Source organism: Canis lupus, chromosome 6 (genome assembly GCF_048164855.1).
Source record: "Canis lupus baileyi chromosome 6, mCanLup2.hap1, whole genome shotgun sequence".
Taxonomy (NCBI): domain Eukaryota; kingdom Metazoa; phylum Chordata; class Mammalia; order Carnivora; family Canidae; genus Canis; species Canis lupus.
The window spans coordinates 42610086-42636232 of NC_132843.1; the positions used below are offsets into that span (position 1 = coordinate 42610086).

At 45.8% G+C, this 26147-nt stretch overlaps 1 protein-coding gene across 2 annotated transcripts; it reads right to left on the reverse strand.

Moving 5' to 3' along the window:
• Positions 1–8704: 8704 nt before the first annotated feature.
• Positions 8705–21765, reverse strand: SDE2 (SDE2 telomere maintenance homolog). Of its 2 annotated transcripts, XM_072830189.1 has the most exons (8): positions 21467–21593; positions 20915–21015; positions 15192–15309; positions 13480–13591; positions 12973–13142; positions 11720–11834; positions 9576–10080; positions 8705–9039 (listed from the first exon to the last, which is right to left on the reverse strand). In XM_072830189.1, exons 4-8 carry the CDS (start codon positions 13578–13580, stop codon positions 8818–8820), a joined length of 1113 nt encoding a protein of 370 aa, XP_072686290.1. In that variant the 5' UTR covers positions 13581–13591; positions 15192–15309; positions 20915–21015; positions 21467–21593; the 3' UTR covers positions 8705–8817. The 2 variants fall into 2 exon arrangements, with proteins under 2 accessions (XP_072686290.1, XP_072686289.1); XM_072830188.1 differs by lacking the exon at positions 20915–21015 and having other exon boundaries at positions 21467–21765.
• Between the last annotated feature and the right edge of the window lie 4382 nt (positions 21766–26147).

Below are 26147 nucleotides of genomic sequence, written 5' to 3' on the forward strand. Positions count from 1 at the left end.
GAGCACCATGCGGGACTTGATCCCATGACCCTGAGATCATGACCGGAGCTGAAGGCAGACGCTTCACTGATGGAGCCACCCAGGCACCCCCTCTACATACGATTTTTATATCTGGTCTTTTTTAACAAGAATTGCAATATTTCATTCTTATATCTTGGTATCATCTTTTACCCTGTCTTCCCACTTTACTCAGTGACTATTTATTTTCCCAAAAATCATGTTTCCAAAATAAGGATATAAAGAATTATGCCTAAATTAAAAAAAAAAAAAAAAAAAGGGATCCCTGGGTGGCGCAGCGGTTTGGCGCCTGCCTTTGGCCCAGGGCGCGATTCTTGAGACCCGGGATCGAGTCCTACATCGGACTCCCGGTGCATGGAGCCTGCTTCTCCCTCTGCCTATGTCTCTGCCTCTCTTTCTCTCTCTCTGTGACTATCATAAATAAATTTAAAAAAAAGAAAAAGAATTATGCCTAGAAGCTTTCAAAACTCTTTTTGTCAATAAACTTTATTTTTGTAAAGAGAATCTTTTTTTATTCTTTGGAATAATTTTTTTGACTTAAAATCAATGAACTAACATATAATGTATTACTGGTTTCAGAGGTAGAGGTCAGTGATTTGTCAGTCTTAAGTAACACCCGGTACTCATCACATCACATGCCCTCCTTACTGCCCATCACCCAGTGACCTTGTCCTCCCTCCCCTCCAGCAACCCTCAGTTTGTTTCCTAGAGTTAGGAGTAAATAGAATCGCATGTCAAACTCTGATATACAAAGTTTAACTATGCTATTTTACTTAGATGCATTTGTTTTCCAAATCAAAATCCTGGCATTTGCTTAGGGTAATGGCAAAGAGTAAGCACACAAAGGCTATCCAGATGAAGACAGCATTGGTCCAGCACAGAGGAGGTGCAGAAAGGCAGCACCCAGCACCCTCGCCCTGCTCAGCTCCACAGACCAGGGACAGACCTGCTGCATCCCCAGCAGCCCATTCCCTCCCCAGCCAGGCCTGTGCCCAAGCGGATTTCCCGGCACTTCTAGGAGCCTGTCTAGTTCTGCCGAGTGATCAGAGGGGACACGGTGAGTTGGGGGACACCAGGGCAGGAGTAATGAGCTGGAACATCACATCAAGCCAGACATTTCCCACTGAAGTGACACGAGGGCATCAGGCAGAAATTCCTGTCAGAACTGTCCAAAACACAGCTATACCCCCCAAAATATATTTTTTAGAACACAAAAATAAAGGCGTTGTTGAAGATATAAGCATATTCAAATTCCTCCAGCAGGACACAATAGCACATGATTATGAAAGAATCCTTTGTTGAGAGGTAGTAATTTTATGGGACACTCAGCAAGCCTGTCACTGCAGTGTTCCCCATCTGCAGAGGCAAAGCAGAAGCGAAACACAAGAATCCCAGGATCAGAAAGGGTGGAGTCAGTTCCCATCCAGGCCAGCTGCGCCCAAGCTTCTGCTGCCACTTATCCTGAGTGTGGGGTGGCGGGTCTCAGGGACCCTCCCCTACCCCCAGTGCCTGGCCCTGGGCTTTGGATCGAGTTTGTTAGCGGCCGGCTCCCTCTGCTGGCAACGAGAGGAGCCTGCCTTCCTCACCGAGCCCCACGGTTTTTCATGGGTGGCGGTGGAGGAACACAGAACATTCTCTATAGGATTGCCATTCGTGCCGGCACTTCAGTTGCTCTCAGATTTTATTCTAGTAAACTATTCGCTTCCAGTCATTTTCCTCAACAATTTTCAAAGGCACCCCATGCCTACAAGCAAAGATTTCAAACACACCCCATGGGATACACCTTACAATCCACTGGTGATGGGGAATATATTTGTGATTCTATTTATGGTCTCAGAAAACACATCTTTGTTAGTAGAGATGTACATTCACTCATTCAATAAATATTTGCTGAGCACCTTCTATGTGTGAGGCATTAGCGAAGCACAGAGAATCTCTGCCATGATGGAGCTTACTCCCTATGGGGGGAGAAGGATATGTGATAAGTAAAATAACTAGTATGAAAAGTGGTGGTACAAAAAAGAACAGGCAGGAAAGGAAAGAAGGGATGTGTACGGAAGAGAGGTAGTTGCTGTTTTATTTTTAAGATTTTATTTATTTATTATTTAAGAGAGAGCACGAGCAGTGGGGAGGGGCAGAGGGAAAGGGAGAAGTAGGCTCCCCATTGAGCAGGGAGCTCAATATGAGACTCAGTCCCAGGATCCTGGGATTGTGACCTCAGCTGAAGACAGACACTTCACCAACTGAGCCCCTCAGGCACCTGGTAGTTGCTGTTTTATTTATTTTTTATTTTTTTTTATTGGAGTTCAATTTGCCAACATATAGCATAACACCCAGTGCTCATCCCGCCAAGTGCCTCCCTCAGTGCCCATCACCCAGTCACCCCAACCCCCAGCCCACTTCCCCTTCCTCTATCTCTTGTTCGTTTCCCAGAGTTAGGTGTCTCTCATGTTTTGTCACCCTCACTGATATTTTCACTCATTTTTTCACCTTTCCCTTTATTCCCTGTCACTAATTTTTATATTCCCCAAATGAATGAGACCATATAATGTTTGTCCTTTTCCAATTGACTTATTTCACTCAGCATAATACCCTCCAGGTCCATCCATGTCAAAGCAAACGGTGGGTAGCTGCTGTTTTAAATGGAGATGCGAAGTGAGCCATCCCTGTCAGCAGACGGAGAAAGAACGTTCTGGGCACAGGGACTGGTCAGTACTAAGCTCTGGGGGCCGAGTGTCTTCATATTAGCACTCTTCAAGGCTCTGGGCATGCTGATTTGGATTCAGGGGGATTGCTGTGCCATGCTCACTATGACACCTTCCTGAGCCAGGCACTAGAGCCCTGAAGTCCAATTCAGCATGAGAGGTGGCTGCTCTGGATTGAGAAGTGCTATGAGTGTAAAACACACACCAGATTTCAAAGACTTGGCTCAGTGGTTGAGCGTCTGCCTTCAGCCCAGGGCGTGATCCTGGAGTCCCGGGATCAACTCCCATATCAGGCTCCCTGCATGGAGCCTGCTTCTCCCTCTGCCTGTGTCTCTGCCTCTCTCTGTGTGTTTCTCATGAATAAATAAAATCTTTAAAAAAAGATGAATGATCTTATTATTGTCTTAAATTGATTACATGTTGAAATGAGATTTTGAACATATTGGGTTAAATGTTAATTTTATTCATCAAAATTAATTTCACCTGTTCCTTTCTTTTTTTTTAAAGATTTATTTATTTATTTTGGGAGGGCGAGGTGGAGGGAGAGGGAGTGAGAATCCCAAACAGACTCCCCGCTGAGCAGGGAGCCCCACTTGGGGTTCAATCTCAGGACCCCAAGATCACGACCTGAGCCGAAACCAAGAGTCAGACACCTAACTGACTGAGCTACCCAGTGCCCCTCATCTGTTCCTTTCTCCCGTTTCATGTTACTATGGGAAGATTTCTTTTTTTTTTTTTTTTTTTTTTTTTTTTTAAATTTTTATTTATTTATTTATGATAGTCATAGTCACAGAGAGAGAGAGAGAGAGAGAGAGGCAGAGACACAGGCAGAGGGAGAAGCAGGCTCCATGCACCGGGAGCCCGACGTGGGATTCGATCCCGGGTCCCCAGGATCGCGCCCTGGGCCAAAGGCAGGCGCCAAACCACTGCGCCACCCAGGGATCCCAATGGGAAGATTTCTGATCCACTTGTGGCTCACGTGGCATTTCTGTCAGACAATGGTGCTCTCCAGAACACTCCAACAGCTTCTGTTTATTGAGCAACCACAGCTGCCCAGCACTGTGTCTGGGGCCTTACCTACCATATTCTTTCATCCTCAGAAGCCTAGAACAGATATGACCCCTTCTCCTGGTAGGCTTAGGGAACCAATGCTCAGGAAGGCTATGCAACTTACCTGAGGAAATACTGCTAGAAAGTGGAAGAGCAGGATTTGGACCCAGATTGGTGATTGTGCCCTGAAGCCCACCACACAACATGGTCTATATTGCAGGGAAAACTGTTCATCTCATGTCACTGCAAATGCTTCCATTCAACCCACAAACCCATGTGGCTCAGGCCCCAGATTCTCAGGGTGACCCTGAAGCAATCATGCATGAATGATTTGGTTGTGGGCTCATTTCACAGCGCACCATTAGTAATTTATTAGTAAATTACTGGAGATGTAATGAAAAAGCTGGAGATGAATGAAAAGTGTGTTAACACCAAGAGGCATTTTTTGAATCTGACATCAAAGTGTCCATGTCCAAGAGTAGACTGGCATGGCCTGAACCAGACTTCTGCCCAGAAATAGGGTGAGGGGCTGGCGGCTGAGAGCGGCCACCTGGATTCCACGGTACCCTTCGCCGTGTTCCTGTTCAGACGAGTGAGTACAGCCAGGAGCTCAACATGTGGTACCTTCTTGGGTCTAATCAGAGCCAGCCTCAAACCTATAGCTGGTATTAGGTTACTGAGCTTTCAGAGGCACTTCCGATCTTGAAAACCCATTAACCAGCCGGTCCGCCGTGGTAATCTCAGCACGTGGAAGGTGAAAGCCTCCCTCTTGCCGAGTCCCCTTGAATTGATCGACAGAATGTTGCTAGGAGGTTCTCTCACAGAGCATGCAGGTGAAGGGGGGCTAAGGAGCAGCTCATGGGCATCTCCACCCAGGGCTGTGAGGGCAGGAAGGCGACCTGGCCCTTCACCACAAACCCCCTGGCCTCCAGCCTTTCACATGCCCAGGAAGGGGCAATTTCAGAATCAGGGTCTTCTCGCTTTGCAAGACCAGGTCTGTGGCGCCGATGAGCTGCTGGGACGGCCCTGCGGTCAGGGAAGGGACGCCCCAGCCAACCTCACGCAGCCATTCAAGAAAGAAAGCTTCAGGGGATCCCTGGGTGGCTCAGTGGTTTAGCGCCTGCCTTTGGCCCAGAGCGTGATCCTGGAGTCCCAGGATCAAATCTCATATCAGGCTCCCTGCATGGAGCCTGCTTTTCTCTCTCTCTCTCTTTTTCGGTGTCTCTCATGAATAAATAAATAAATCTTAAAAAAAAAAAAAAAAAAAGAGGAAAGAAAGCTTCAGCGCCAGCTGCCTGAACCACCCACAAGTGAAAGCACCTCTGATCTGACAAAGGAAACCCCTGGTTAGTGTCAATTATCTCCTTCCCGCTCTGAGTGTGCTCCAGATGTACACATGCCCACGTGATGTGAGGAAAACCATTTCAACCACAACTAGAAAACTCATGCTCCCTAAGCAACGGGAAAACACCACCACCACAAGCATAGAGCAGATTCCCTCCCCGTGGGAGCCCAAGTGACAGATGTCCTTGTGGGTCCCCCAGGCTCACACCCAGGCCACACTTCCTGCGGGTAATGCTTTCTAGCCAGTTAGCATTGTGGTGGCACAAAGGCCTAGCTGGTGAGATGCTGGATTCTGATGGGTGACTTCAGCTGGAGGGTCCTTTATCCGCCTGGACGAATATTCCTGGGAAGGCACTGCAGTCTGGGACTCTGCCTACACTATCCTTCTTTCTCCTCTGGCCTTCCATGGGAGCCCACCTCTCACACCAGTCCCCAGTGAATCTCTTCCTAGACCTTAATTGTGCACAGGTGGACATCCTGAAAAAAATAAGTATTTGTAGAGAAATCAACTCGAGGGATCAGAGGAAATGTGTTCCCACCAAGAAACAGGAGATATGCCAAGCCTGGCGTGCATACGCACGTTTCTAGGATTAAAGCAAGCCGGCACGACCAGGTCCAATCTGAGAAAGATTTTTCTACAGGAAAAACCTAATTGTTGAATTGATGAGCACACAAAAAGTGGCAAATGGCAGACTGGATATAAGACTCAAGTTCCATGGGAACAGAGCAACAATCAAATAATAGAATAATGCCTTAAAATAAAAAGGCCAGTCTTCATATCTCAAAAGGGTCACCCAATACCAAGAACTATTAAGGAAGAGACCTCACCTAGAAATAACCTGTGACTTTTTTTCTTCAGAGAGGGAGAGACAACCTCAAGCAGACTCTACACCCAGCACAGAACCCCTGACACAGGGCTTGATTTCATGACTTTGAGATCACAATCTGAGCTGAAACCAAGAGCCAGACGCCCAACCGAGCCACCCAGATGCCCCTCTTCCTCTTAATTTCCTTTAAATATGTATGATTAAGTATAGAAATTACAACATATTAAAGGGCTTATAAGGAATATAGTTTAATATATATGAAAACAAGACCATAAACGACAGGAATGGTAAATGGACCTATGGTGTTGCAAAATTTGTTTTATGTGAAGTGGTACAGTAACTCTAGGTAGATTGAAAAACAGAATGGATATAACTCCCAGAGCATCCACAAAATAATCGTGTAAAGACAGGTCACCTAAAAAGCCAATCAATTAAAATGTAATTCCAATCCAAACAGAAAAACAATAAAATGATAAACCTAAATCTGACTATGCCAATAATCACAGCTAAGGCTAATGAAAAGGTGGAGTCTGTCAGAACAGATAAAAGTGTAAAATCCGGGGATCCCTGGGTGGCTCAGCGGTTTGGCGCCTGCCTTTGGCCCAGGGCACGATCCTGGAGTCCCGGGATCGAGTCCCGCATCAGGCTCCCAGCATGGAGCCTGCTTCTCCCTCCTCCTGAATCTCTGCCTCTCTTTCTCTATCATAAATAAATAAGTAAGTCTTTAAAAAAAAAAAAGTGTAAAATCCTGGGTAGCCCCGGTGGCGCAGTGGTTTAGTGCCGCCTGCAGCCCAGGGCATGATTCTGGAGACCCGGGATAGAGTCCCACGTCGGGCTCCCTGCATGGAGCCTGCTTCTCCCTCTGCTGTGTCTCTGCCTCTCTCTCTGTCTCATGAATAAATAAAATTTTTATTTTATTTTTTTAATGTTTTTAAATTTATTTATGATAGTCACAGAGAGAGAGAGAGAGAGAGAGAGAGAGAGGCAGAGACATAGGCAGAGGGAGAAGCAGGCTCCATGCACCGGGAGCCCGACATGGGATTCGATTTCGATCCCGGGTCTCCAGGATCGCGCCCTGGGCCAAAGGCAGGCGCCAAACCGCTGCGCCACCCAGGGATCCCGAATAAATAAAATCTTAAAAAAAAAAAAAAAGTAAGATCCAAGTTTGCACTGTGTATAAAAATTCCACTTACTTTAAGTAGAAAGACACCAGAGAGGCAGAAAAGTAGTGTCTCATGTACACAGGATGCATTACAAGGGTGGAGAGGCTCCAATTCACATCAGATACAAGAGAACTGGACACAAAAGGTATTAGCAGAGATAAAGAGGGAAATTTTGTAAGAACAAAGTGGTCAATTTATTAGGGAGGACATGACATAACCTAGTAACAGGCCTTCAAAACATGAAGCAAAATTGATACAATTAAAAAAACAGATAATTGCACAATCATAATAGATTTTAACAACACGTAAAACCTGAAAGACACAAAAGATCCATGAAGACACAGATGTGAACAACAGTTGTATTAATCACATAACCTGTTATTAGAGAACAAATTCACCCAATGTTTCAGAATACATATTCTTTTCAGGTGAATGTGGAACACTCACCAAAGCAAATCATACGCATACAGGTCGTATTAGGAGTCTCAATAAAATTAAAAAGACTGAAATCATAAACGTATTCTCTAACGTTTATAGAATTAAACTATCAATAACAAGATATTTAGGGAAAAAAACAGACATCTGCTAATTAGGCCATATACTTCTAGATAATCGACCCACGGGTCAAGGAAGAATTCACAAGGAAATTAGAAAACATTTACAACTGTTCATGAAGACACAACATATTAAAATTTTTTGAGATGCAGCTAAAGCAGTGCTTAAAGAAAAATGTGCAACTTTAAATACTTGTATTAGAAAAAATTCAAGATCATGACCTATAACCTATCTTAAGCTAAAGAAAAGAGCAAAGTAAATCTGCACTAAGTAGAAGAAAGTTAATGATAAAGAGCAGAAATCAATGAAACTGCAAAAGTTGAGAAAAATGAACAAAGCCAAAAGTCAGTTCTTTGAAAATCAAGATCAACAAAACCAATACACCCCTGGCTAGACTGATTGGGGAAAAGAACAAACAGCAACTACCAGTCCCAGAATGAAAAAGCAGTTAGCACCACAGCTCCCAAAGATGCTACAAGAATGAGGGACACCTGTGAATCGCAAACCTAACAACTGGGATCAAACGAATACACTTCTCAAAAATTTAGCTGACCTTTCAACAACGTGAGGGTTAGAGGCATCAATCCCCGAGCAGCCAAAAATCTGTGACTTCTGACGCCCCCAAAAACGTAACTATGAAGAGGTGACTGTGCCCTGGGAGCCCAAGTGATGACATCAAGTCAAACACATATTCTCTGTGTTCTATGTATTATATATTGCGTTCTTACAAAAAAGTGAACTAGACAAAAGAAAACATTATTGAGAAAACCACAAACACTGACAGTACCATACTGTATTTCTTGAAAACAAAAAAAAAAAATCCAGGTAAGTGGACTCCTGCTAACCAGTTGTTCTAACTGGTGATGTTCAAGGGGCAACTGTATAACTTCCCTAAATCGCACATGACGAAAGCAAAAATCTGAATACACCTATATTTATTAAATTAAATCTGTTATTAAAAAAAAACATCCCACAAAGAAAACTGCAGGCCCAGATGGTTTCACACATTAACTCCATAAATACAATAATGAAAAAGTCAGAATTGGGTCATTAAAAAGTCAGCTTTAATATCAGCTGAATAATGGCCAAGAGTCAACATTATGCAGGCTACAAATGCTAGACTATAAACACATAGGAAACCAGCTCCGACGAAACTCATTTCTTCTTCCCCTTCAAAGGCTTGGCGAACAGAGCAGGGTCAATCTGTTCCCTTGTCAGTCCCCTGACAGAGAAGAGTCTCGCTGCCCGCTCCTGCAGGGTGCCCCCACATTTCAGTCCCAGGGCCATCAGTTCACACTTGAGCCTGTCCAAACCCAGTGCCTCCATCTCAGCTACAGAGCTGAATGCCAGCAGATCAATCGTGTCCTGACCGGGATCCTGAGAGAGGGGAAAAAAAAAAAAAAAGAAAGAAAATATTCAAAACAGGCTCTTCCTCTTGAAGACTTTCCTTAGCTGTCAACTACATTCCATCTGACAAGGAATTTTCAGTTCCTGGGAGGCTCAGGCAGTAAAGCATCTGCCTTGGCTCAATCATGATCCCCAGGTCCTGGGATCGAGCCCTGTGTCGGGCTCCCTGCTCAGTGGGTAAACCACACCCATTAAGCTCTTACGGATATCCACCCCAATTCAGATATTAAAACGTGATCAATGTGTGGCTTAGAACTGATAAAATATGGAACCAAAGCTGCCACCTAGAGGCAAAAAATGACATACATTTCAAAGTTTAAAAGGAAAAAAACGAAAGGACTTTTGGGGGGTAAGGCAAGCTTCACCCTTGTCTGTACTTCTGGTTATTAAACAAACCAGCCCACTCGGGAGCTGATGGGGAAAGCACGTTTTTGGGTTAAGGACTCACTGAGGAACTATAGCCATTAAGCTGCCTGGCTCTGGACATGGACCCCCAAACTACTTACTGTGCTTCCTGACTGGCTTCCCTCCAGGCTGGCAAGGGGGGCGCTTTCCCTGCCCTCTCCAGGCGCAGCCTCCGCAGCTCTGTCCCTGCCAGCCATCTCCAACTGCTTTAGCTCCCCAGTCGCTCCAGGGCCTGCGGCCTCATCTTCCTTGGGCTCTTCACCTTCTGTCCCCCTCTCCTCCTGGCTTTTCTCCGTTTCCACGGCCATCGTCTCATCCACACGACCCTCAGCAGAGCTCTGCCCCAACCTAGCACACCTGCCTGCGGAGACAGCATGCCCAGAGCCTGTCCCTGGGGTCGGCGGTGGCTCCGGGGACTGAGAGGCTGCACTCGGCACACTTGCCCCTGGACAGTGGTGGGAGGACCCGGCTGCCAGCTCCATGTCATCGCGGCCGCCGTCTAGAGCCTGCGGGCTCATTCCCGAAGTACTAGGAGCTTCTTCCCCATCATCATCCGAGGTCTCTGAGCTGGACTCCTCTGCCGTCTGCAGTCCATCCATGCCCAACCTGCCAGAAGCGACACAGGCTTAACACCACTCCACTGCCTCTATGCTGAACAGTCAGGGTTTGTCTTGGGAACGGACTGTGTCAGCATCAGAGTATCTGCTCATTTGAGGTGGAAAGGAGCTAATTTTTAGGAAAAGATATTCAGAGGTATAAATGGGGAGAAGAAATTCAGTGAGCTTGGAACCAATCATCCCAAAGATCCAACAGGGACTCCTGTATAAAGATGTGAATCTCTCTTATTTTTAAGATTTTATTTATTTATTTGAGAAAGAGAGAGAGAAAAAAAAGCACAAGCAGGGGGAGGGGAAAAGGGAAAGGTAGGCTCCCTGCCAAGCAGGGAACCCCACGGGGGGCTAGGTATCAGAACCTTGAGATGATGACCTGAGCCGAAGGCAGACGTTCAATTAACTGAGCCACCTGGGGACCCCAGGGGTTGTGACTCTCTTCAAATAAAACTGATATTGCCTAAAGCTCTTTTTCCTATCTTGTACAAATCTCAACTGTTAGAAATGTAGCTAAAATAACAAACCGTTAAAATCCTTTTTCGTTCACAATTACCCCAAATGGGAAACTACCCAAACTATCAACAGGAGATGGATAAACAGACACTATGATACTTGTGAACAGAAAGGAACAAAAGCACTGAGACATAATACTAGCCACGGATTTCAAAAGCATTGCGCGGAGAGACTCCAGACACAAAGGGCTGTCGGACATTCTGGAAAACACAAAACCATCAGATCACATAGCACAGTAGTATCAGAGCATGCCGGGGCAGGGGAACAGGAATTAACTGCAAAGGTGCAACTGTTAGTGAAATGGAAAAATTCAGTATCTTGATTTTAATGGTGGTTATGTGACTTTCTCAAAACTCACAGAGCTCTTCAATGAGAAAGTATGAATTTTAATGCACATAAATTACATCTCAATAAACCTGACTTAACTCTCTCCCAACCTCACGCAATCCAACTACCTTTTCTCTCAAGAACACTTACTTCCTATTTCAAGATTCTATGCTAGACTCTCAGTTACAGGATCTTTAATTAATTATTTCTCTGTCCCCAAAGCAGAGGCCAGCAAGAAAGCAAGATCCATCTGGAGGTCATTTTCTAGAACTTGGCCCAAGGGAACTGAGCTAGTAACCGGAGAACCAAGTGGGAAGGGCGGGAGCGCTACCAGAATGATGGCCAAGAAAAGGCGCCATTGTGCTTCTCAGCTGCAAGTACAAAAGTGGTCAGAGAGAGGTCTAGCCGTGGCCGCAGACCTCAGTAACAACTGTGAAAAACCATGGAGAAAGACAAAACGATCTGGAAAGTGAAAAGTGCAGCCATGGCTCTACCTAGAAATTCTGAAAGTTAAATCCTTCAACACTAGAGAGTAATTCAAGGATAAAGTGATTTTTCTGTGATCTTTCACTGTAAGAAAAAAACCATCCTTTAGATTCCATTCCTGGCACTCAAGGCAGAAACCAGTAGTAGTGTGTACAGTGTGACAGCTATGGAGAACTGAGAACTAAAGCACTCTGGAAATTTCTGAGCTCCCATCAAACCTTACTTTAAAAAGTGTTTACACCAGATAGGCAAGAGGAAGCGTGCCGGTGCACATAAATCTCTTTGGAATGAAAAGGAAGCACACTTACCAAAAGCACTTCCTTTTCCCTGCTCTGGCTCCTCTGTCTGCTTTTGATTTGTTGGGTCTTTTCCGACTCTCACCAGTCTCTGCCGACACCATCTTGCTGGAGGCAGCCTGCATGCCTAACCAGAAATTTTCACAACTCAGTTACGCCATAGAAGGTATGATTAAAGACATAAACTGTATGGATTACAAATGTAGCTGCATTGCAATCTAAAGCTCCAGTTCTAAATTTCTTAACATACCAAAATTTAAAATGGCTAAGATGAGATTCAACTTCATTTTACACAGATTCAAAGTAATGAGCATTCTGGCTCTGGAACCAGGTTTTGAGAATACCAATACCCAATCTGTAGCTCTGAGACTGACGGGTGCATACCTGGCCTCCCCAAACCAGATGGTCCATCCCTTTGTACTCGCTACTTGTGTATTATTACATCATAACCTCTGATTGAAAGGATTCCTTATTATTCAACTGAATCCACAAGAGCTCTAGCATAATGCTAAATAAAAGTTAAATAAAAATTAATAACAATCATTCTCATTAAAAATCATTTAGGGATGCCTGGGTGGCTCAGTGGTTGTGCGTCTGCCTTTGGCCCAGGGCATGATCCTGGGGTCCTGGGATCGAGTCCTGCATCGGGCCCCCATGGGGAGCCTGCTTCTCCCTCTGCGTATGTCTCTGCCCCCTGTGTCTTTCATGAATAAATAAAACCTTTTTAAAATTAATTAATTATTTAATTAAATAAAAACCATTTTTTTAAAATGGACCTAAAAAAAAAAAATGGACCTGAAACTAGATGCAAATATGTTGAGGTGTAAACACTTCCTGCAGGCTTGGCAACACCTAGCACAAGTGTTCTCACCTGCCTGTGCACCCCTAGAATTCAGGAGTCGAATACATCACATTCTGTGTGAGTGTGTGCTCTTTCTTTCCTGGGATATAAGGCATACTGTTTATTATTATTTTGAAAATTCTATTTTAGAGAGCACGCACAGGTGCACACAGGAGGCAGAGCAGAGGGAGAGGAACAAGCCGACTCCCTGAGCACAGAGTCTGAGATCATGACCTGAGCAGAAACCAAGAGTCAGACGCTCAACTGACTAAGCCACTTGGGTGCCCTCATATTGTTTATTACTGAGGGGAGAGGTTCCACGACTTTCATCCACTCCTCAGAGGTCTGTAACCCGAGACTCCAGGAGTACCTTTTGTATGCAGCGAGCAACAATGTAGCTTCAGCAAGGAACCGTCACTCTCACCTTTGAGGACAGAGTCCTCCAAGCGTTCAGCCATCTCATGGCATTGCTGCTGGTACGCCCGGCTGGTAAAGCAGGGCCTGGGCTCTGCAAGCTTCCGCTGCAGGCGCTCCAAGCGCTTCTGCTCCTTCTCAGCCTCTCGCTCAGCTTGCTGTTTCACCCACTCAGCCATCCTAGGACAGGAGAGACACGGAACTGACCAGACGTATCACACACATGCTTGTTTATATGTGAGGAGTTCCCCTCCCACACCCTGGATGAATCCACATTGTCCTGCACATACTGTGATATTCCTTCAGAAAGGTGAGACACACTTAACATAGGCGCCCTGTGACGGACCCCTAAAACCCGACAGGAATTATTAAACTACAGAGAGAGCTAAGGCCGATAACAATGAGCTAGAGCGCTAATCTTTTAAGTCCACATTTCAATATGCATGGCCTGTGTACAATCACCACTGTCAGCAAAGTGTGTTGTTGTCTTTGAAGAAATTAACAGTGGGCAGCTTACGCTTTTTCATGGTTGACATCTCGTAGCCTCCTTCCACTGAGGTCCCGGCAAGCTTCTCGATTGGTTGTCTTCTCAATCTGAGCACCAAGTGCACGGAGCATAGATCCAAACCCTGGGCAAATAAATTTGGAGAAAACAGTTTAAAAAGGGTTCAAGGATTGATAAATATCAAATTTGTGGAAATGCTATTATACCTCAAGATTAAAAATCTCTTTGGGGAGACTGGGTGGCTCAGTTGGTTAAGCATCTGACTCTTGGTTTTGGTTCAGGGTCTCGAGATCAAGCCGCTCATTGGGCTCCAAGAGAAGTCTAAAATTTCCCTCTCCCTCGCCCTCTCCCCTTCTCTGTGCTTGTGCGTGCACACTGTCTCTAAAATAAATAAATCTTAAAAAAAAATCTTTTTTTTCTTTTCTTTCTTTTTTTTTTTTTTAAAGAAAGGGACATCAAGATTCTACGCAGGTATCAAAGGTACAAGTACTGATAAACCAGGGGCGCCGGGGTGGTTCAGTGGTTGAGCGTCTGCCTTTGGCTCAGGTCAGGATCCCGGGGTCCTAGGATCGAGTCCTGCATTAGGCAATCTGCAGGGAGCCTGCTTCTCCCTCTGCCTATGTCTCTGCCTTTCTCTCTCATGAATAAATAAATAAAATCTTAAAAAAAAAAAATGATAAACCTGATTCAACCTCATGCATTTTGCTCTCCCTTATACTTCTGAAATACTGTCTCTACACCACTGGGATATCTTAAAGGGTTTAACTCAATGCCAGAGATTCCAAGATTAATAACTTAAAAAAAATCTTTTTATGGTGAGATTTTGCAGTGAGTTTCAAAGCAAAAGCAATTTTAAGTTGTCCCTCGCTAATAAGCTTTCTTCTTATTGACAGAATTTCAAACAAGAGGATGATTATAATGTGCGATGCCAGTTCTCTGAACACCAAATCAAGTCACTGTGAATTCTGAGAAAGCTTTGGGATGACACATTAGTGCATCAGGAGAAATACCCAGGACTGCCCATATTCAGTGTTTGCTCTTTTATTTATTTTTTATTTTTTTATTTTTTTATTTATGATAGTCGCACAGAGAGAGAGAGAGAGAGAGAGAGGCAGAGACACAGGCAGAGGGAGAAGCAGGCTCCATGCACCGGGAGCCCGACGTGGGATTCAATCCCAGGTCTCCAGGATCATGCCCTGGGCCAAAGGCAGGCGCTAAACCACTGCGCCACCCAGGGATCCCCTGTGTTTGCTCTTTTAGTTTCTCTTCTCTATTCTTAGAGAATAGTGTTCATGTAACAAGGATCTTAACCTACCCTAATCTATAAATGGCTGTATTCCACAGGCTGGCTTTAGTCCTCTCTGGGAACTACAATGACCAGACAAAATCTTGCTAAAAGCAGAAGAAGATTTAATTGTTTTAACACTCTTTCTTCCACAAGCTGGACAGAATAATGATCGTTTTTCTTCATCTAATCTTCCCCCAAAGTTTTAGAACCTAGCTGCCTAAGAGCTATCCTGCTTCTGAAGGCAGAAATTATAATCAGACAATATATTCCTCAAAAAGAATAAAAGAAAGTACTCAGAACTAGGAAAGTAAAGAAAGGATTTCATAAGGCAAAATAAGAATGGCATACTCCAGAGGCCCAGAAGTGCGTTAATTTCCTCCATAGAGCTAGACACTGCAACTGTAATATATGGCAGCCACAAATATGCGCGTCCTACCTCCTTTTCCACCGAAGAGCCTGGGTTCCAAACTATAAACCGCGCCATGCTGCACTCTGTCATTGGCATCAACGAGTGATCCATTGCACTTCACAAAAAAGCATTCCACTGGAACAGCCTAGAGACAAGGTTGGAATTTTTAAATGAGACGACACAAGCTTCCTGCAGGAGCCTTGCCTATCATGTCTTTATTACTCCAGTTATAAGCAGACAGCATGTGTTCCATTAGTATTTGTTAAACTGAATACCCAAAGAAAAAAAAAGTCATGTCAGAGGATTTATTCAGGGTATGACTTTTTTTCTAACACCTCATCATGATGCGCACAAGAATTTTTTGTCTTTTGGGCAAAAATTAAGAACTGCTCTCTTCTCCTCTGACAGGTAAACAGAGTCAAGGTAGAAAATTAGACAGGGTTCAGACCCAGTAACTCTGCAAGTCCCTTTTTCTCTCGTTTTTTTTTTTTTTTTAAAACAAGTAATATCACGTTGCACAAGTTTAAAAGTGACAATACACCTTCTGAAAAGTATAGGTAAGGACGAGCAGGGGGAGGGAAGGAGACGACGGTATGATCTTTGTACCCCTATATATAAGCTTTAACAGGTGGAGGGTCAGCTGGCAGCAGTACTTTTCTGCCCATGTTCCTGAGTTACAGCAGAAGCCCCATCTGTGTATTTCAAATTTTCTCAGATCAAATGATGAATATAAGATATAAAACCTAAGTCTTGGGCAGCCCGGGTGGCTCAGCAGTTTGGCACCGCCTTTGGCCCAGGGCCTGATCCTGGAGACCCGAAATCGAGTCCCACGTCGTGTTCCCTGCATGGAGCCTGCTTCTCCCTCTGCCTGTGTCTCTGACTCTCTTTCTCTCCTCTCTGTGTATTCTCATGAATAAATAAATAAAATCTTAAAAAAAAAAAAAAAACTAAGTCTTTCTAAACAAGTTTCTGATGCTGTAAAAAAGACAATGGAAGAGTATTCTCCAAAGTTATATGGAACTTGAGAGATACACAATTAACCTATAATATCAGGAATGAGATCTACACACTAACAGAAAGGAGAAACGCACAACTGCCATCTTTCCGAAGTAGACACAATGAACATTCGTTCTGAACCATATCACATGGCTGTTTCAACAGGACCCGTCCATTCATTCAACAAATATTAATGAAGTCCCTACTATTTGCCAGGTACTTTTCAAGCACTGTAATACTGTAATGAATAATCCAGTGAATAAAGACCCTGCTCACAGAGCTTCCATTCTACTGGGGAAAGACAGGGAAAGAATAAGTGAATGATATACAATGGCCAGTGGTGATAAGCACGGTAAAGGGGACACCAGATGTGGATGGGTACGCCAGTAATCTATCTTACATATACTGTTAGTCAAGAAAAGCCTCTCTGATCAAGAGACATTTTAGCAGAGAATTTACAAAAGGGAGAGAACAAGCCACATGGCTCTCTGGGGGAAGAGCATTTCAGAGGCAAAACAAATGCAAAGCAAGGCAGCAGAGACAAGCCAAGAGTATTCATGGAACTGTAACACCACCAACATGGCTGGAAGAAGTCTGCCAAAGGGGAATGAGAAGGCCTGAAAAGCCACTATAAGAACTTCAGGCTTCACTCTGAAAAAAGCCACTGCAGAGTCTGGAACAGATTGAGAGTAGAGTTATATTTTTAAAGGATCACTCTAGCTGCTAAATTGGAAATAAAACTATAGAAGCAGAAACATCAGTGACATCGGCTACTGTGACAACCCAGGTGAGCAAGGAAAGCCATCTGTATCGGGGTAGTGGCAAAAGGGGATGAAGAACAGAGTGGGGGGGCCCTAAGGCTCTGGAGGTGGGCAGTGAGAGCCACAGAGCAATGAGAGAAGGGGAAATAGAGTTGCCATTTGTTAAGAGTGAGAAGCACCTTTCGGGTACCAGTCTCATTTAGGATGTGTTCCTTTGAGTGGTCTAATAGCCACATGAAGATGCTGAGTAACCTGATGGGTACACAAGTCTGCAGTTTGGGGACAAGGTCTGGGCTGGAGCTTTACATTTGGAAGATGGTACTCACAGCCCTGAAAATGAAGGATACGTCCTGCATGACGGAAGAGACACTGGAATGAAGATCAAACACTCAACTCCAGCCAATCCTTGATTCAGAGCTCAGGAGATGGGCAGAAAGTAGCAGGAGAAACTGGAAGGGAGGTTAATGAGGTGGAAGAGAACTGAGGGTGACGTGTGGACACAGTGAGCAAAGTATGCCAATGTCCAGGTGTGCCCAAAGATGCTGACAGGCCAAGAGAGAGGAGGCCTGGAAACCAACGATCGGGTATGAGAACACAGAAGATGCTGACATGCATGACAGGAGGTGGTCTGCTGGAGTGACGGGAACAAAAGCCTGACTGGAGTGGGCTCTAGAGAAGTTTTCTGTTCAAGGATATTTTCTATAAAAAAACTTAAAAAAAAAAAAAAAAGAGAAAAGGAGGCGACATCTGGAAGGAATGTGGGCTCAAGTGTGCACACCGGTGGGAATGATCCAGGAGAAAGGGAAGGCACTGGGAAGTGCAGAGGACATAGAACTGATGCTAAATATGGTCAAGGAGACAGGGTACAGTGCAAAGCAGAAGCTAATCGCAACTCCTCTGTAATGACTGGTTATCCACAGTAATGGACGAAGAGAGGGCCAAATGTATGACAACGAGGTAGGGCACTGGTGTGAGGATAAGGACTCTGTCTCTTGACTGCACCAAATATAAAGTATGGGCCTGGAGATGGGAGAAGCACCAGAGATTTTAAGAGAGAAGAGATCAAAGAGTCACACAGGAGAGTGAGAGCAATGAACCTTGGCACTACTTCCTAATCTTTCCACGCCGTGGTGTACAGAAGACAATCAAGGTGACACAGGGAAATGAACAAAGCTGCTGCAGCACCCCCAGATTCTGCCCAGCTGTGCAAATGCTGCAGGGATCAATATTCTCAGCAGTCCTTCTACCCAGTGGAAGCCCACCCTGGCCTGGGACTACAGAGTAGAAGGGCCAAGCATTACGAAGGTCGGTGTTTGTAAATTTACGGTCAAACTGATTTGTGTGATTGGTTTCCCTAGCACAGTCACTGCCTGCATGGCGGGGGTGGGGGGTGGGGGGGGGTGGACAGGTAGATTTAACTTGACTAGAGTTTTCCCAGGCAAACATGCTAGCAGGAGAGAAGAGCTCAGCCTACATGCAATTAACAGGAAGGTCTATTATCTGTAAAACATTGTCCACTTTTAAGAATTATACAAGATTAAATGAGATATGTAATATACCTGTTTGTTTTATGTTTATGAATGAAAAGCAACCTTAGTTTCTCTTATTTTCTATCTAGCAGGTAAGTATTTCTAACATTCTAAACAACTTTTTTTTCTAAATAACTTTAAAAGACATTAATGTGAAGGCAGAAAAATTATATACACCGTACTTGGTTTCCAAACAGAACTACTTATTAAACAAGACAACTGATCAACAAAATTTCACTTTCTATTCGTTAAGATTCTTATCAATAATCACTAGCAGAAAAAAAGGACAAAGAAAATTTAGAATCAACTTAAGGGTCTTTCACCATTTGTGTGTTATAAAGTACTTCAAGCACGAAGTATTGTGCTAATCTTAGCCCAATCAACTCAAGGCCACCAGAGATAAATGTATAGTTCACCAAAGTCAAATTTACTGGCTCAATGCAACAAGGGAGGGGCGGGGGGGGGGGGGGAAACTGCAGACAAGAGGAATAGTGCAGTGTCTCAGCACCAACAAAAAACAATTAGTATAGGATTTGAGGCAAGGGTGGAGGTTTATGTGAAATTTAAACGAAAGTGGTTTTGAGGGGCTCAAAACAAAGCAGAGCTATGTAAAAGGGGCAACATCAGGTCTAGACTATGAAGCAGATTGGATCCAGACCCCCGTTTCCTTAGAAACCACAAAGTTAAGATAAACGTGGAATGTTGTGTTCAGAAACTCCTAATCTGACTCTCTGCACCTGGGCTGGAAATCAAGCATGCTGTCTCTGTATCAAAGTGACTTAGAGGGCAGCCCTGGTGGCTCAGCAGTTTAGTGCTGCCTTCAGCCCAGGGTGTGATCCTGGAGACCCGGGATGGAGTCCCATGTCGGGCTCCCTGCATGGACCCTGCTTCTCCCCCTGCCTGTGTCTCTGTCTCGCATGAATAAATAAATAAAATCTTAAAAAAAAAAAAAAAAGTGACTTAGTCTCAAGGCAAGAACGGGATGCTTAATCTTCACCGATAAAATTTCAAACAGCAGGGATCCCTGGGTGGCGCAGCGGTTTGGCGCCTGCCTTTGGCCCAGGGCGCGATCCTGGAGACCCGGGATCGAATCCCACGTCGGGCTCCCGGCGCATGGAGCCTGCTTCTCCCTCTGCCTGTGTCTCTGCCTCTCTCTCTCTCTCTGTGACTATCATAAATAAATAAAAATTAAAAAAAAAAAATTTCAAACAGCAAAGACCCTTGTAGTCTGTAATTTTCCAGATCAATGTTTCTTAGTGAATCAGAAAGCAGCACACTTCCAAGAGAGTCACTGTAACATTTTACAACTGCACCATCTCAAGAGAAATACTGTTTCCTATTAACTTGGCAGTTGGCTCTATTTGTGTCTTTTATCCTAGCCTGAAGAACAGCAGGGCAGATTTATACTTTTTCAGTGGACACAACACTGACCTCATACCATCAGTATAATTTTGTTTTAAAAAGAATGTTGTGGGATCCCTGGGTGGCGCAGCGGTTTAGCGCCTGCCTTTGGCCCAGGGCACGATCCTGGAGACCTGGGATCGAATCCCACGTCGGGCTCCCGGTGCATGGAGCCTGCTTCTCCCTCTGCCTGTGTCTCTGCCTCTCTCTCTCTCTCTCTCTCTGTGACTATCATAAATAAATAAAAAATTAAAAAAAGATTGTTGTGAACTTGAGCTATTTTAATTTCTTCCAGTATCTCACAGGATACCCTTTTGTAAATTTCTTGTTTCTGTTCACATATGTTATGGTCCTATCTCTTGAGCACCTGACTGAAGCATCCATTTATATTTCTTCCTTGTATTTTGAAATTATATTTTTCTGGGGCACCTGGGTGGCTCAGCGGTTGAGCATCTGCCTCTGGCTCAGGTCGTGATCCCAGAGTCCTGGGATGAAGTCTACATCAGGCTCCCTGAAGGGAACCTGCTTCTCCCTGTGCCTATGTCTCTGCCTCTCTCTGTTACTCTCATGATGAACAACAACAACAAAAAAATTAAATATTTTTTCCCAATACTTCTCATCATTAAGATCCTATTTTTTTCTGGTCATTTTGGACCAACAGTCCTTGAGATAAAAGCTTATTTTCAGAGATATTAAAATCCATCTCCTTTGTAAAATATTTCCCCTACCCAGATGGTCAAAAACAGTTCTGACAGTTTTTAGACTCCACTGTAGTGTGGAAACACACATGGGGAAGCTGAAAAACATATTTGCAAAGACGGGTTGCTTTTTCGTGGAACCGGTCCAAATAAAGATTCGGCTTAAAGTGCAGTGTTAACATGTTGTAAGCCTATAAATAACAAGCAGAAAAGCGAGCCTGGAGAAACACGGATAAAGTGAGGTTATAAAGAAAAACAGACTAGTAGGTCAAGTGCCAAATTTAAAATTAGGTTCGGGGAGACCACCAAATTGTTTAGATAACCCAACAGGTGTGACGTCTCACGGCTGGTGGAAGCTCGCTTACTGGGTACTTCACTCAACCACACAGGTAACTCTGGGAGTCCACGGCAGGTTTTCAGAAACGTGTACGGACACATGTGGCCTTCAGATGATCCGTGGAAACACCTAAAGGACAGGACGCGCGTGTGCGCGCTCGGCCCCGACCTGAGCCGGAGGAGCCCCCCGCCCCACCCGCCATCCTCCGGCCCAGGCCCGGGTGTGAAGACGCTCCTCTAGGTCGGAGCTAACGGGGCTGACCGGTGGACGACATGCACGTCATACAAGCCCGGGATGGATGCACGGAACACGAGAGAGGAGCCCGACACGTCACCCGACAGCGGGCCCAGGGTCCCCGTGCGCCCACCCGGAGCGGGACCGAGCACCGGCGAGCCGCGGAGCTGCGGCCCCTTCCGCCACCCCCGACACGAAAGCAAGCAAGGCCCCAGCATCAGTGTGAAGCCCCTCAAAGCTGGGGAGCCCTCAGACTCAAACACGGAGAACCCCCAGGGAGAGAGAGGCGCGGCCCCGTCCGGCCGGCCCCTCACCCCATCCCGCCCGCCAGGAAGCGCGACCTCACCTGATCCCGGCAGTGTCGGCGGACCACTTCTTGGGCGGACCACCGGGCCGAGGCACAGCGCACCGCCTTGCACCCGAAGCCGGGGCCGCGAACCCACACCAGCGGCGCGGCCTCCGCCATCTCGGCGAGCTCCCGGCCCTCGAGCTCCCGGGACAGCCGCCGCCACTCCCTCGGCGCGTCTGGATGGCGTCACGAGGCCTTCCGCGCCCCGCCCCTCCGCTTCCGCTCGCCCCGCCTCGCCCCGCCCCTGGGGCCGGTCACGTGAGCCGGGTGCCCGCGCCGCGCAGGCGGGGGAGGGGAACAGGAAGGGCTGGCGGCGGCCGATAAGGCAGCGCCGCGCGAGGGCGAGGCGTTGCTAGGAAACGCTGCTGGGGCGGGGCTCGGGGGACCGCGGATAAAAGGCTGGCGCGGGGCCGGCTTGGGAGCGTTCTGGCCGCGCGCGATAAGGCCGTGGCCTCGCCGAGTCCCTGGCCCCGCGCGGTTACCTTGGGGTCGCGGAGGGGCGAGCTCGAAGGAGCGGCGCTCGCGAGCGCGGAGAGGCCTCCTAGGCCCGGCCCGCGAGCGGCCGCCGGGGCTCTCCTCCTTTTTCTCCTCCCGGGTCTCTGCTGGCCGCGCGCAGTGCCTGCTTCCTCCTCCCGCCGGGGAGGGGGCCTGGGGCGGGGGCGGGGCGCCGGCCCGCAGCCTCTGTTCTCGCTGGGACGGCACTCGGCCGGGGAGAGGCCACGTCCCCTACCTGGGATGCCAAGGCCTGTGAAGGCGGGGGGTTCGGACGGTGGTCTGGGCTTCCCTCGCCGTGCGGGGGCGGGGGGCTGCCCGGAGCGCGGGGGCCGCGGTGCCCGGGGCGCAGGCAGGCCCTGCAGGCGACCCTGTGCAGCCCGCGCCGGCTCTGTCCGCCTCGGCCCGGGGCGAGCCGCCTCCGGGGGTCCCAGCCCCAGGCCTCTTTGTTTATGCACGATTTCTTCTTCCTTGGGGTTGTTTTGTTTGTTTGTTTTTAATGGCTATTTCAAAGGGCTGAGGGCTTCCCCTCCTACGAGAAACCAGACAAAAGAGCAGTTGAGCTTCACACAACATTTTTACTTCGGTGATTTGTACCTTAATTAGTCCTTGTCAGTTAGGAAAGTCAACGTCATTTAGTATTAGCCTGGCGTCTCATCCTCCTAAAGCCTCATGTCCGGATGAAATCGTTCGCTATCTCTGTTGCATTTGAATCCCTGTTATTAAAAAAATTCTAAGTATTGAACAGGCATTGCCATTTAAAATAGGAAATAACTTGTTACTAAGCATTGTATTGTCAGAGATAGATATTTACTGAGCAAGCAATATATAAGGCGTTCTTAAACTTTTACACTGAGCCATAGCACCGGTGATGTACACTGGGTAGGAGTCAAATAAATATTAATTGGACATGCGATGAATTACTAAGGTAGTCAAATTATTCCCAGTGTACATCCGAAGAAATCTATTTCGCAGCAGTAGAACTACTTTATATCCTAAAAATGCAGAATTCAACTTGGATTGATGGTTTCAAAATTCATTTAAATAGCTGGGAAACTAAGAACCCTAAAGTCAGGCCAAGGACACATCAGTAGAGAAAAATCTAGAAACATAGCTGATTCACTGGGTGGCTGAGAGTATACAGTGGTGTCCAGCAGACACAGTTGTGTCCATGACTATGAAAACAGACAACTTCTGCCACCTTCCCCTCCTCGGTGGTAGGCAGGGAAGGGACAGGAAGACACATTAGGGTTGGGACCAGTAGGTGGTGAGAGGGTGGAGGCCAGTTCCTCTTTTAGAAGAATAGCTTAGCTGTGCTCCTGGGACTGTATTTGCTGTTTCCAATAAGCCACACTCTGTTCCTGCCCATCTTCTCCAAAAGACTGACTCTAGCCCTACCTTTGCTTTTTTGAAGATTGGTTCAGATGCCAGGAGGACACTGTGAGTACGTCCTGAGGCCATGTGGAGTAATTGTTCACTGCCAGGAAATGACAGCTCCAGACAATGTTTGTGTGGCAACCCATGACAGGGGCTCGACTGAGCCAGAATGTCATGCTGGCCTGCAAGAACAGGAAGCAGGGCTGCACACTCTGGCAATTTTTATAGATGACAGTGAGGCTCCTGAACTCATGGATTTGCAGACTAGCTCCATGTGCGACAGGCAAGTCACACTTCGGTGTTTCCAGCCACGTCCGCTCCGAGGCAAGGACAAGAGGTTGTTAATGCCATCTCTATGACAAAAGACAATGGCACAGCCTGGCTCCTCCTGTGCCACAAACGCAGAAGTGCTATAAACTCCTAAATTGGCAAGTGGTGTCTTATGGATGGTTCCAGCCCCAGGAACAATGAGGTCAGCTTCTAGGATGGAAAAACAGCTTCTGGGTAAGAGCTGTGTAGTCCACCCTGGGTGGTGGATGATGTGGGAGGTGGAGCCTCTGAAGTAAGGATCCAAGACGTTTGGCTGCCAGAGAAGGCACAGCTCCACCCTCCTTCCTGTATTGGACAGAAGAAAACAGGACACGTCAAGGGCGAGGTGGAGTTGGGAGGTGGAAGAAGTGTGTGTTTAGCTCTAGTGCTAGGAAGGAGCTTGAGAAGGCAGAAAGGAAGAGTAGGGTGGAGGTATGAGCAGAGAGAAAAAGCTGGACCCATAGCCAGTGCAGAAGCCCACCTCTTTGTAAGTGTCAGCAAGAAGAAAGGATCTTCATTCGGGGTGGACTTCCCTCGAGAAAGCTGTCTCTCCTGATTGCCTTGTGTGCTTTTTTTTTTTTTTTTTTTTTTTTTTTATCTTGTGTGGTTGTCATTCTTAGGCTTCCATCAAATAATGCTGTTAACGTTAAAAAATTTTCAGTCATGCCATTCATTTGTACTAGAATTATAAAACAACACTGGTAGAGCACTTGTCCATAAACGTGGTGTTTCAGCACTGGAAGGTTTTCAACATTGAAATTCAATTTCCCTCTTGTCAATAAAAATCCATAATTTTTTATGAATTCTGCATGGCCATTCAAAAGGGGATTTCCTCCTGGAAAATTCAGAGATCCGTAGGAATATTTTTTAATCATTTGACAGAGTATGTTTGGTGTATTAGGGTTTTCTAGAGAAACAGAGCCAATGGGGTGCAGAGAGAGAAAGAGAGAGACAGACACACTTCAGAGATACCGATGGCTCAGTTCCAGATCACCACAATAAAGCCAATATTGCAGTAAAGCAAGTCAAATGAATTTTTTTGTTTCCCAGTGAATATAAAGGTTATGTTTATACTAGGGTATGAAATAGCAATTATATCGAAAAGAATACACACACCTGAATGGAAAAGATATTTTATTGCTGAAACATCCCAACCATCACCTGAGCTTTTGGCGTGTTGTGATCTTTTTCTGCTGGAGTGCTTGCCTCCTTGTTGGTGGTGGCTGCAGACTGGTGGTGGAGGGGCGGCGCTGAAGGTTGGGGTGGCTGTGGCAATTTCTTAAAATAAGACGACAGTGTCAGGATGCCTGGGTGGCTTAGCAGTTGAGTGTCTGCCTTTGGCTCAGGGTGTAATCCTGGGGTCCTGGGATCGAGTCCCACACTGGGCTCCCCACAGGGAGCCTGCTTCTCCCTCTGCCTGTGTCTCCGTCTCTGTGTCTCTCATGAATAAATAAATAAATAATAAATAAAATCTTAAAAAAAAAGACAACAATGATGCCTCATCGATGGACTCTTCCTTTCATGAAGGATTTCTCTGTAGCATGTGATGCTGTGTGATAGCATTGGACCCATGGTAGAACTTCTTCCAGAATTGGAGTCCGTCCTCTCAAGTGTATTGGTGTCTGGAATATTCTAAATCCTTCGCTGTCATTTCAACGATCTCCATAGCATCCTCACCAGTAGATTCCATGTCAAGAAACCACTTTCTTTGCTCATCCATTCAGGTTTTATCATGAGATTGCAGCCAATCAGTAAAAAGGCTCCCCTTCCAATTCTAGTTCTCCTGCTCTCTCCACCCCATCTGCAGTCAGAACACACACAATATTTGTCATTTAAATTTGCCATCCTATTTTGGTACCCTAAAACAATTATAATAGTAACATCAAAAAAATCACTGATCAAGATAACCATAAAAAATACAATAATAATGATAAAGTGGGGCATCTGGGTGGCTCACTAGGTGAAACTCCGATTCTCTTTTTTTTTTTTTTTGAAACTCCGATTCTCAATCTCAGCTCCGATCTTGATCTCAGGATCATGAGGTCAAGACCAGCATTGGGCTCCATAGTAGGCATGGAGTCTACTTAATAATAATAATAATAATAATAATAATAATAATGACAAAATTTGAAATATGAGAATTACTAAAATGTGGCACAGAGACATGAAGTGAGCAAATGATGTTGGAAAGATGGTATGGAAAGACTTGCTTGATGCAGGTTTGCCACAAACCTTCAACTTGTTAAAAAAAATAACACATCATCTGCCAAGCAATAGAGCAAAGCATGAGAGGGAGAGGCAAGCAGATATTTTTTTTTTAGATTTTATTTATTTAAGAGAGCTCAAATGAGAGAGCCGGAGGAGGGGCAGAGGAGGAGGGGAGAGGGATAAGCAAACTCCCCACTGAGCCTTGACCTGGGGCCTGAGGTCATGACCTAACCTGAAATCAAGAATTGGACCAGCAACATAACCACCCAGTCACCCCAGCAGGCAGATTTGT

Coding starts and splice junctions, on each gene's coding strand:
- SDE2 (XM_072830188.1), bottom strand. CDS start 21,586: ATGGCGGAGGCCGCGCCGCTGGTGTGGGTTCGCGGCCCCGGCTTCGGG. Junction 11,835..12,972: donor GGAGGACTCTGTCCTCAAAG/GTGAGAGTGACG, acceptor ATTTCTGGTTAG/GCATGCAGGCTGCCTCCAGC. Junction 9,040..9,575: donor GAAGCCAGTCAGGAAGCACA/GTAAGTAGTTTG, acceptor CCCCTCTCTCAG/GATCCCGGTCAGGACACGAT.